The sequence below is a fragment of the Equus asinus genome, chromosome 1 (genome assembly GCF_041296235.1).
Source record: "Equus asinus isolate D_3611 breed Donkey chromosome 1, EquAss-T2T_v2, whole genome shotgun sequence".
Classification (NCBI taxonomy): domain Eukaryota; kingdom Metazoa; phylum Chordata; class Mammalia; order Perissodactyla; family Equidae; genus Equus; species Equus asinus.
In genome coordinates this window covers 153,799,066-153,810,903 of record NC_091790.1, presented here as the reverse complement: position 1 = coordinate 153,810,903, position 11,838 = coordinate 153,799,066, and the positions used below count along the sequence as shown (strand labels likewise).

Sequence of the window (11,838 nt, the reverse complement as noted above, 5' to 3'; positions counted from 1 at the left end):
CAACATGTTAACAGAGATTCACCTTCAGGTCACCAGACTCGCACCTATTTTGCTAAACACCTATCATAACCAACAAAAGTTTTCTCGTCTTATCCTTTAATGATGAGTGTGCCAAAGAGGACAGCGGGGGCGGGGGGGGGGGGTGGGACATTCTGTCTCAATGGTGTTCGATTTGTAGCAGAATACAGAGTCTATTTTGAAGTTCTTTGGCAAAAATCATTTCTACGAATAGCGATTACGATTTGGGGCTAGGCTGTGCAAAAGGCAAGGAGGGGTTGGGAGAAGGAAGGAGTGTCCCAGACTCCCAGTTCGCTGGGTTGAAGTCCAACTTGACCTTGGCTGTTAGGAAAAGGGAGCGAAGCGGGACTTTTCAGCCTAAAGGGAACTGATGGGAGATGGAGTCTGGTGGAGGATTCTGGGAAGTCCACACCTGTGGAAGAGCCGGTGCCCTAGGGGTCCTCCCCTCCTCCTCTCGGGCCCGGGCGGGGCTGAGGGCCCGCTGGGCCGGTGGAGGTGAGCCGCGGGGGGCGGGCCGGCGGGGCGGGGCCGCGCGCACCTGGCGGGCGGGGGAGGCGGCGTCGCGCGCCAATGGGCCGCGGCTGGCAGCGCGCCCCGCGCCGAGCCGCAGTCGCGCCCTCTCGCTGCCTGGCGAAGGCGCGGACGGCGCGCGGAGGCGAGCGCGGAGGCGAGGAGAGGAGCGCCGGCGCCGCATCGCACCGCGCCGCACCGCCGGCGGGGCATGAGGATGGCTGTGGGCTCCGTCAAGATGCAGACGCCGTGCGAGAGTCCGGTCCTGGCCGCGGCGGTGGCGGCGGCGGACGGCGCCCTGCGCCGCAGCCCCAGCGCCCGCGAGCCGGAGCGCGAGCAGCCGCCGGCGCCGCTGCGGCCGAGGCTGCGGGACCTGCCCGCGCTGCTGCGGAGCGGGCTCACCCTGCGGAGAAAGCGGAGCGCCGGCGGCGGCCGGGTGAGTGGCCCGGCCCAGCCCGGGTGGGCATGGGCGGCGCACACGTGGAGCCCGCGCCCACCCTCCCGGGCCGCTGAGGGGCGCGTCTCGAAGTTGGGGAGGTAGCAGAAGGGCGCCCTGGTGCCGGACGGGGCAGCAGAGGAACCTGGGACTGCGGCGTCGTGGGGTGCCCACCAGTGAACGACGGTTTCTCCTTCCCCTGTAGCGCCTGACTTAACCCAAGGGCACCTGAATTCAGGCTGCCGGACGGGGGCATCGCCGGAAGAAGGGCTGTTTGCCTCTCCCCCGAGGGGCAGCTGCAGGTGTCCGGGTGTCGAGCAGCCGGCCAGCCCTGTCCCGACAGCAAGCCTGAGGCTCCCCGAGTGGGATCCCCATTTGCAGGAGGCGTGGGACGTGTGCGCTCGTTTCGGACGCCCTGTTGCATGCAAGCTTTGGGCATCGGGTCGGGCTCTGGCCGCTGGCACCGGCGAGGGCAGACCCAGGAGTTGGAAGTTCCCGGGCGAGCGTCTAGCTCCCGGGTTCCAGAGTCGCCAGCGCTTAGGACTTGGTGACGCCCCCTTAGGAGGGTGCACGCCCCCTAGAATCTACAGTCCTGACTTCCTGATGGTGTGTTCCGATATGATCTCCTGGTGAAGGAGTGTCTCTCGTTGGGTTCTAAGTGCATCCAATGGCCTGAGCAGGTCAGACATGTTTTGTACGTTAAGAGAAGCTGGACAGCCTGCTGATCGGCTTCTGGGAGCATGCACAAGCCACTCAGCCGGCCGGCCCGGGCCTCAGGCTTACTCAGGTTTCTCTGCTCGTCAGGGCTTTGGGGCACCTTTGGTGGGCTCTACTCGGTCTTTAAAAATTTGTCATCATTAAGCAGGCTTTATTGGGAAGCTGCAACAATGTAGATTTTGGGGGCTGTAATTAAAAAAAAAAAATTGAAGTCTTGGTTGTCTGCCTTAAAAGAAGACCTCACTGGAGGACTTTCAGCTCTTGCAAAGATCGGTTTGTGGAAACTTGAGAGTGAGGGAGAAGCACTTGTTTTGCTGTGGCTTTCTTTGGGTGGGCGAGGGTCTGAATTGAGGTGGGTCTTCAGCCTCTCTAGGCTGCGTTTCCCTCTCCTGGGCATTTTTCGTTCTGTGTGGGGATGACTGTCCATGATGTACCTCAGAAGATGTTCTGAGGATTAGCTGGGTGTGATAGGACATATTTAAGTCCAGACCAGGGGAGTTTAGAAACTGCCCACAAGTGACCTTAACAAGTGGCATACAGGATTGCCTGCAAAGAAAGTGAGGAAATGTGTCCCAAAGATGAGACAGCTAAGTAAACACAAGAACCAGAGTTATAGACTTGGCAGAAATCTAGGGAAAAGTAGGTCAAATCGCGTTCCTATTATCCTTGACAGTTACTTTTTCATGGCACAGGATACTGAAGACGTGAGGGCAGCTAGGTGCTCTGTGAGGAGAATGGCTGAGGGTTTGTGTATAGCTAGATCTGTAGTGTTCATCTGCATAGGTTCATATGCTTGTGTTTCTCGCTTGCTGCCTGGGATGATTTTCTGCTCCTTGCTAATATACCTACTTATCGTTATCTTCCTAATTATTCTAAATGTAGTTACTTCTAATAATGTATACTTTATTGACCTGTCTTTGGTTCTGATACTGTATGACTTCTCTTTGGGACATTCTAAACACATTTCATTAGCATATGGCCAGTTTTTTATTGGAGGAAGATTGTCAAATTTTTCAATGTTGGAAACCCATAATTTTCAACTATTTTCCCCTTCTTTGTCTTTGGAACCACCTGTGTGATTTTGGAAACTTCACCTTACAAAGAGGTAGGAAGGAATTTGAAAGAAAGAAAAATAGGTGAATATGTACCTGTCTTAGTCCGCTCAGGCTGCCGTAACAAAATACCACAGACTGGGTGGCTTAAACAACAGGAATTTATTTTCTCACAGTTCTGGAGGCTGGGATATCCAAGATCAAGGTGCCAGCTTTTTTGGTTTCTGGTGAGAGCTCTCTTCTTGGCCTGAAGATAGCGCCTTCTCCCTGTGTCCCCACAGGGAGAGGAATGCTGTTCTTTGGTGCACATGGAGGGAGAGAGATAGCTCTCTTCCTTTTCTTATAAGGTCGCTAATTCCATCATGGCGGCCCCACCTTCATGACCTAGTCTCACCCTAAATATCTCCCACGGGCCCCGTCTCCAAATGCCGTCACACTGGGGGTTAGGGTTCAATGTATGAATTTTGAGGAAATACAAACATTTGGTCCATAACAGAATGGGTTTGAAGGAAAGAGAAAAACAGGTGAAATATGTACCAAACCAGTTGGTGACTTGCCAGCCTCCGGGGTCATCTGGTTACCCCTCGGTCAGGGCAGTGATACTGATAGTAACAAATCATGGCATAGATCCTTCTGTGGACCTTTAGTATCTCATGGGCTGCGCTTCCCAATTACAACTGAGTGGTTATAGGGACAAGTTAACACAAATTCACTACCATTGGTTAAAAAAAAAAAAAAAAAAGAGAGAGAGAGAGAGAAAAGCAGCTCTGCATGTTACACAAGTTGGTAAGAAAGTTTGCAATGTCTGTATTGACCAAGATCTGATTTAGGAATACTTGTGGCTCCTGTCCATGCTGCCTGGGGCTCCAACAAATCTGCACAATCTGATATCAACTGTCACCAAGTGAGCTCTTTGTGGGTTGTGTTGCCCAATCTGGGTGCCTTATATGAGATCTCTTACTGGGAAAAATTAAGCTGACATTTGGTTAATACTGCAGAACTCCTGGTTCCTTGGTTCAGTCACTTCTACTTATGTTGAATTGAAAACACAAATTGGTTAAGATTCTTTGCACATCTTTATGCTAAGTGGACTCTTTAGGCTAAGTTTTGCTTTGTGGGAGGACCCTAGCACCTCCTGAAAATCAGTGGTAAGATCAGGCACACCTTGAATTCCCATCCAAACCTTTTAACCATTTTTTTTAGAACTTTGTCTTATGGAGATTGAGAGAGAATAGTATAATAAACACCCAATTCGACAGTTAGAAATTTGGCCAGCCTTGTTTCATATATTTTCCCTTTCCCCACATTTTTTGAGGAATTATATAATTCCTTAATATAATTCTCATTTTCGAGTTTTCTCAAAGATGTCTTTTTACTTATGATTTGTTAGAATCAGGAACTAAACAAGGTACATACATTGCCTTTGGTTGTTAGGTTTTAAAATCTATTGTATTTTATAATGGTCCCTCCCACCCCTTTTCATGCCATTGATTTGATGGTGAGAGAGCGGGTGATTTGTTTAGTAGAATATCCCACTTTCGGGGCTGATTTCTTGCTTGTGGTGTCATTTAATTTGTTCCTCTATTCTTCTTGTTTCCTGTAATCTGGCAGTTAGATGTAGAAGCCTGATTAGATTCAGGTTCAAAGGCAAACATCCTTTGTAGGTGGTGCTGTGTAAAATCTGTTGCATCACGTCGCAAGACACATGATGTCTGGATGTCTCTTTTTGAGATGTTAAGATTGATTAGTGGGTTCAGGTAGAGTCAGCTTACCTTTCACCTAAGATTTTAGCAACATAGATGGTTGTGGCCTAGATCCATTTCATTGGGGGTCGCACAATGGTGATGATCTAAATCTATCGTTCCTCTTTTTTTTTAGTGTCTATACTTTTTTCTTTTTTTTATTGAGGTAAAATTAACACACAACATTATATTAGTTTCAGGTGTACAGCATAATGATTTGGTATTTGTGTGTATTGTGAAATGATCACTACAATGAGTCTAGTTAACATCCATCACCATACATAGTTACAGATTTTTTTTCAAATTTTTTTTTTTCTGCTTTTTCTCCCCAAATTCCCCCGGTACACAGTTGTATATTTTAGTTGTGGCATGTGGGACATCGTCTCAGCATGGCCTGACGAGCGGTGCCATGTCCACGCCCAGGATCTGAACCAGCGAAATCCTGGGCTGTCAAAGCGGAGCGTGTGAACCCAACCACTCGGCCACGGGGCCGGCCCCAGATATTTTTCCTTTGTGATGAGAACTTTTAAGATCTACTCTTTTAGCAACTTTCAAACATGCAGTTTTGTATTATTAACTATAGTCTCTGTGCTCTACATTACATCCCCATGACATTTGTTTCATGACTAGAAGCTTGAACCTTTTGACTCCCTTCAACCATTTCATACCCCCACCCTCACCCCAGCAACTGCCAGTCTGTTCTCTGTATCTATAAGCTTGGTTTTGGGGTTTTTTTAAGATTCCACATATGAGTGAGATCATATAGTATTTGTCTTTCTCTGTCTGACTTATTTCACTTAGCATAATGCCTTCAAGGTCCATCCATGTTGTTGCAAATGGCAATATTTCATTCTTTTTTATAACTGAATAATATTCCTTTGCATTTAATATACCGTGTTTTCTTTATTCATCCATCGGATGCTTAGGTTGTTTCCATTTCTTGGCTGTTGTAAATAATGCTGCAGTGTACCTGGGGGTGCAGATGTTTTCTCAAGTTAGTGTTTTTGTTTTCTTCAGATAAATACCCAGAAGCGTAATTGCTGGATCATATGGTAGTTCTATTTTGAATTTCTTGAGGAACCTCCATACTGTTTTCCATAGTAGCTGCATCAGTTTACATTCCCACCAGCAGTGCACAAGGGTTCCCTTTTCTCCACATCCTCACCAATGCTTATTTCTTGTCTTTTTTGATATCATTCCTCTTGCATTTTTTAGGTGGAAATTCTGTCTATAAAGAACTTCCCCTCATGAACTGTTTGGGTCTCCTAAAATTCAGATTGTGTAGGAAAGACAGGGAAAAGGCTTAACTTTTTCCTTTTATCAATTTTCTGAGTAATGATTTGTTGCCCTAACAACCTCCCATGATAATCAGTAAGTTTTCCTTTTTAAGTATCATTAAGAACTTGTGGATGTTAATGTATTTGTTTCAGTCCATTACCGTCCATAATTCTTTTTGACACTCAATTTGTTCTTACCTTCTGTATACTTTTTACAAGGTCTCGAGAGTCTCTGATAACTTTCTTGCTTCCTGGCACAAGATATTCTAAGCTTAGCTTGTACATTGCCTGCTGTGGACCTGAAGTCAGCCATTCTCCCAAGAAGCACTGATTGTTTTTACTGAAAACTGCTCATTTCCCCCAACTTTTGCCTCTCTTAGTGGTTGGTCTTAAGCCTTCCATCTTGGGTTTTTGTTTCTTTTTAAATTCTCATTGGGCTGTTTCTGAGACTGTCATTTTCTCCTTCTAACGCAATAGCTGTAACTACTGTTGCCTCTTTCTATATATATTGTCAGAGTGCTGGGACTGACTTATTTTGGGTTTCGGCTGCTACTTATTTTGGTCTTTTCTGCAGTCCTCTACCTCCTTCTTCGTCTCCTTGAAATCTGTTTCATGTACAGCAGCCAGAATGATTCATCAGTTGTGCCAAGTTGACTGTTCACCAAAGTCCTCCAGGGCTCCTCAGCCTTTGGGTTGCTCTTCTCCACCCTGACCTCTTCTCTGGAGCCACCCTGCTCTCAGCCAGGTCCCTATGGCATGGCAGGTGCCTTCACACTTTAGAAACTGGAAGAACAGCTAGCTGGTGGCTCTCTGCATGTGGTTCTCTTTTTCATTTACGCTCTCTACCCAGATGATTCCCTCGCAAAGGGGAACAAGGTAGCCCATTTCCTTTGTCCAAACTGGAACGCTTTAGATGTGACTTAGTACCCTCCCCTGCCAGAAATAAGACTTTGTTGACTGGGGAACACACACTGCTCCAAGTTATACCAGTACTCCCAATTTATAGTCATTTTATACATATAACTTACAGGCAAAACATCTAATTTGTTCTTTGTATTTAAATTAAAATCAGTGGTGGCTGGCCCTGTGGCCGAGTGCTTAAGTTCACACTCTCTGCTTTGGTGGCCTGGAGTTTCGCTGGTTTGAATCCTGGGCACAGACCTAGCACTGCTCATCAAGCCAGGCTGAGGCGACGTCCCACATAGCAGAACTAGGACCTACAGGTAGAATATACAACTATGTACTGGGGGGCTTTGGGGGGAAGAAGAAGAAGAAGAAGAAGAAAAAAGATTGGCAACAGATGTTAGCTCAGGGCCAATCTTTAAAAAAAAAATCAATGGCTAATGCTTCATATCACTTAATTATGTGCCATGCATATTCTGATATAAATTTCCTTTAACTCTTACAACAAGCCTATGAGTTAGATGCTATTATTTGCATTCTACAGATGAGGAAACTGAAACACAGATATAATTTACCCAAGATCACCAAGTGGGTGGAGGGAGGGAGGTTTGAATCCAGCCAGTCTGGCTCCATAGTCCATCCTCTGAATTGACTCTCTGGTTTTCCTCAAATGCACTGAGGGCAAAGGTCTGTTTACTGTAAGCTGCCGTAGCCTTAAAGTACTTGCTGAGATGACCTTACTACTCTGAGAGTGATCAGTGATGCTGCTGGTAATGCCAGACGTTAATTTTTCTTTCACGTGAGCACACAGACGCTTGTGATTGACCTACTGGGTGAGGACACAGGGAAGGAGGGGAAGTATTGTGGATACAGGTGAATGGTAACTAATGTTTACGAAAATTAAGAGTAGCAATAAGTGTGTCATAAGCAGAAATCACCCAGGCCCACCTTGATCAAGGCCAATCCAAAAAAAACTTGTGAGTTTGCCCCCCTACTTTGTTCTTATCTGCTTAGAGTAGCCTGTCGGAAGACTAAGGCCATCAAGGGAGGCGTGGTCTGCCAGGGCAGGTGAGTCAGATCAGATATGAAATGATCTTATTGGAGAAACATTGACTTCCTACCAGCTCGAACCTTGACACTGTATTATAAAACTGTGTTGACCATGGCTACAGATAAAGTAAGACTCCATGGAAATCACTTCTGAATATATTTATTTGGGAAGAAGGAAAAGAAATTATAGATTCATTTATTCTATTTTAATTTCATGTGAATTCTAGCAAAGGAACTCAGTGGCAAGTTAATGCTGTATTTACTCTCTCTCCTTCTCTCCCCTTTGACCTCTCGTAAGGCTTTGGTTACATAATTAGATCAGAGGAAAAGAGCATGGGCTATGCTTCAGAAACTGGGTGTGAATGAATCCCAGTGCCTCTGAAATCTCTGTCTTGCATGAGTTATTCTCTGAGCTCTCTAAGACTCAGTTTCTTCCTTTGTAATGAGATATTCCATGGATCAGGTTTTTCCGAGAATAGAGACAATATATGGAAAGTTTTGGGCACATTGGCGCTTAAATTCTTCCTTCCCCAGCAGATGCTTATTCTAGGCAAAGGGACTTTCATAGACGTATTTATGGAAATATAGGCACAAAAAAATTTTGCTTTCATATGCAATGTCAGATCCCACGTTTTTAAAAAATGTGATATCCTAACATATAGTGCATATTTTAGGTGGTGTCTAAATACTGGTACCATAACAAAATAGTTTCACACTTGCACTGTCTCTGAAATTGACTTGGCAGTAATTGGTGACTTGTATGGCTGAAAATAGCTGGAAAGGTGGGAGAAAAGTCACTGGTGACGACTTTGAGTACTTGTGATTTTTTTTGCCCCAATATTGCATAACAACCCTTGTTGAGAATACTGATAATTCCAGTAATGCTATGTGACCTGGAAGTAGTTCATGAGAAGTTCTAAGATTTTCTGTGAAGGCAAAATAGTTAAAATCAGTGACTTTATTTTTTTGTGGCAAATTATTATGATAAATCATTCATAAATGGATATGGGAAAGGGGAAAGTCCACACAGGCCATTGTGGATACTGGCACATCTTTTTCAGAGTGAATTTCAATAGTCCCCTAAAGGTAGGAGGTATTTTCACCTATGAGGAAACTACAGTCCAGAGAGGTTAAGTAACTTTTCCATGGTCACCCAGCTAGAAAGTAGTAGAGGCAGAATGGAGCCTAGGACTGTCTGATTCCAAAATCTGTGGCTTCCCCACAATACCATGTTTTCTAAGACTTTGACTTAATTATAACCTGTGGTGTATTGAAACAGTGGGTGCGTGAGACATTTCAAATCTTAGTGTAAAACACGGCTAGTTTTCTTTCCAGTGTCTTCAGTTATGGCTTCCGGGATCAGTCTTTAATTACTGCCAAGTTTGGCGATGGCTTGAGCAGCAGCTGTCTGTCATCCCCCAGCGGAACCAGCCATTGTACTGCAGCCCTGGAGGTCTGGGATGACTCATCCCAGGAGCCATGGTTTTCTCGGGAGGTTTGGAGCTGACTCGCTCCATACAACAAATGTGCTTTGAGATTTATAAGGCAAGTAGGTTCCTTTTCTGGAGCGTGTGGAAGACTGGAAGAAGAGGTAGAATGAGTTTCTTGTAATCCAGGATTTATGTTTATGCCTGTGACTTCTTTAATATTTAAGAAACTTGATCAGGAAGTGGGAAGTGCGCATACCTATCAAAGTAAATGAACCTATTTACGGTGGAATAAAATCATTGAGAATACACAAATATCTTTCAATAAAATTAAACTTTGGTATATTTACCTGTTAACGTGGCGTGATTACCCTAAGTGATTGGCTCTTAACTTTTTTGTGGATCCTAGGCCTTTTTAAGAATCAGAGGATAGCCCCCCAGAAGAGTGCATGTGGGGATGGAATTTTGCATCTCACTCCGGAGGGCCTGTGGATGTTATGAAGCCTGGGTCGCCACAGACCCCTGGTTAAAAGGGCCTTCCCTACCCTGCCTTCTAGAGAGAAGCACCATCATTCTATAATTATTTTACTGTTTATCTTTCCTTCCTCTAAAAACCTAGCATAGCATCAAGCGCTCATTCAGTTGTCAGTATTTCCTTGAATTAAAGTATTTTACCGGTTTGTTGAATTGGATATTGTTTGCCTTAGAATGTAGCAAATGCTTCAGTGAGCCCTGGGAGGTGGTGGTAGTGGTGGTGATGGTGATGGTGGTGATTACTATTATTTAACAAATCCTTATAGTACATTGATGGTGTCAGGTTGTTTGAAGTGCTTTAAGAACATTAACTCATTTAATCCTCACAGCAGCCTTAGGTGGCAGATGCTCTCACTGTCCTCTTTTTTTTCCAAAGAGGGAAATGAGGTACAGAGAGGCTAGGTAAGCTGCCTGAGATCATCCAGTAAATGGAGAAGCCAAATTTTGAACCCAAGAAATCGGGCTTCATATTAGGAGGTCTCCCTATTCTGCTGTCTCCCCTCTCTAAGTGAAATAATTAGTGTATCTGCTCGATTATAGTCTCTCTCTCTCTCTCTTTTTCATTATAACACTTTTTAAATAGGGATGCATGTTACAACCGATATAATCATTAAATGGGCTGCTTTCTTTTCCCCTGTAAAGCTATTATTAAATTGATGGTGTGTCTTAAAATTGTGGTATCTTAGAATAAAGGAACTATGGCAAGTCGTGTTTCAGTTTTTAAATGTAGCTGTATAGTTTATCTGTAGAAACATCAAAGTAAGTCACAGCTTTAAAACGTGCATACAAACACAAACCGTATCTATTTATGAACTGTGAAAAGTGTGAATTAAGGTTATATTAACAATTTTTATTGCTTAGGTAATGATTTAAATGTCAGAGAAGAATAAATTTAAATTTTTCCTACAAAAAGCATAAATAGCCTCAGAGTAATGTTGAAGGTAGAAGAAACCAAAATTCTTTTAAATGAAATTATATAGATATATAAAGCTTATATATCTATATATTTATATATATAATTATTGAAAAATAATTTCAGATTTTTTAAAGTAAAAATCTCTGAGTCTCCGTACTTTGTGTGGGGAGTTGGCAGATCTTACCTTCTGTGACTCAGTTGGTCATTTTTTTGTATTTTATCTGCTTTGTTCATGAGACATGGCTTCTCCCTTGTAAAATACCTTTCTTTCATTTGGTACCATTTGTGTTATCTGTAGAAAAAACATAATTCAGGATTTCTAATAAGGCAAAACAAACCTTGACTAAAGTTAGAGAGTCCTGAAATTCAGGGCTTCTGCAATCTAGCTGGTTGTCGTCCTGTGTTTTTTTCCTAGCTGGTCTAGCAACTTAAACTCCAGCCCCATTGGTGGTTTTGTCGTTCAGTTGAATTTGACCTTGTCAAATCATTTACCTGCAGCTGTTATGAGGTGTACATGCAAATACTTGTGATTGCCCAACACTTATGCCTTTGGTGCTGACTGTAAATTTGTTTTACTCTCTCCTGTTACTATTGAGGGAAGTGAACAGCTTATCTCTTCTGCTTGGTCTAACACTCTAAATGTTGACGATAATGAACAAACACTACAAATGGTTTGCTTCTTCATATTGTGCTGTGAATTTATATATAGGTATGAAGTCTTCTTTTGTAGGAAAAAAGGGAAGATATGTGATAATTCCTTTTAGAAACAGGGAAAGTATGATGCTTATTTCAATCTGTTAAAATAGAATTTGTCTGTGGTATGGTAGAGAGAACGTTTTTCTGTGTATCATTTCAAGACTGTTTGACCTGGAATAAGCCAACTAACCTTTCTGAGTCTCTGTCCCTAAAGTGGAATACCACTGTTCTATCATGAGAATCGATGGTGGGAGAGGGGACCAGTTTTCATGTCTTGCTCCTTGTCTGATCAGGTCAGAGCAGCGGTCCTTCTCCATTGAGATGCCAACTCAACCCCTAGAACATTTTGAGGCATATCTTAGACAAATGGATCTTTAATATTCACCACATCTCTTGAGTTGGGGATGGGAGAGATAATGCATTAATAGAGCATTTGAAGATGCAGGAGGAATCTGATTAAATTGAGAATTTGTCATATCGAAAGAGTAAAAAGAACATAACCATAAATCTGTTTCTAGAAGATTAAATGGTATGTTTGGCCATAAACAGAATTCTGGGAG

The 11,838-nt window shown here is 43.8% G+C and overlaps 1 protein-coding gene across 3 annotated transcripts in view; it reads left to right on the top strand.

Annotated features, from left to right (window-relative positions):
* The first annotated feature begins 624 nt into the window (after window positions 1-624).
* Window positions 625-11,838, top strand: part of RAPGEF5 (Rap guanine nucleotide exchange factor 5) — a 227,598-nt gene continuing 216,384 nt past the window's right edge. The window contains exon 1 of one of the 3 annotated variants that reach the window (XM_014830572.3): window positions 625-964. In XM_014830572.3, the coding sequence (XP_014686058.2) occupies window positions 740-964 (225 nt within the window). In that variant the 5' untranslated portion in view covers window positions 625-739. Of the gene's footprint in view, window positions 965-1,563; window positions 1,645-11,838 lie in introns of those variants that run through there. The other 2 variants (XM_044766055.2, XM_070510112.1) reach the window with 2 other exon arrangements.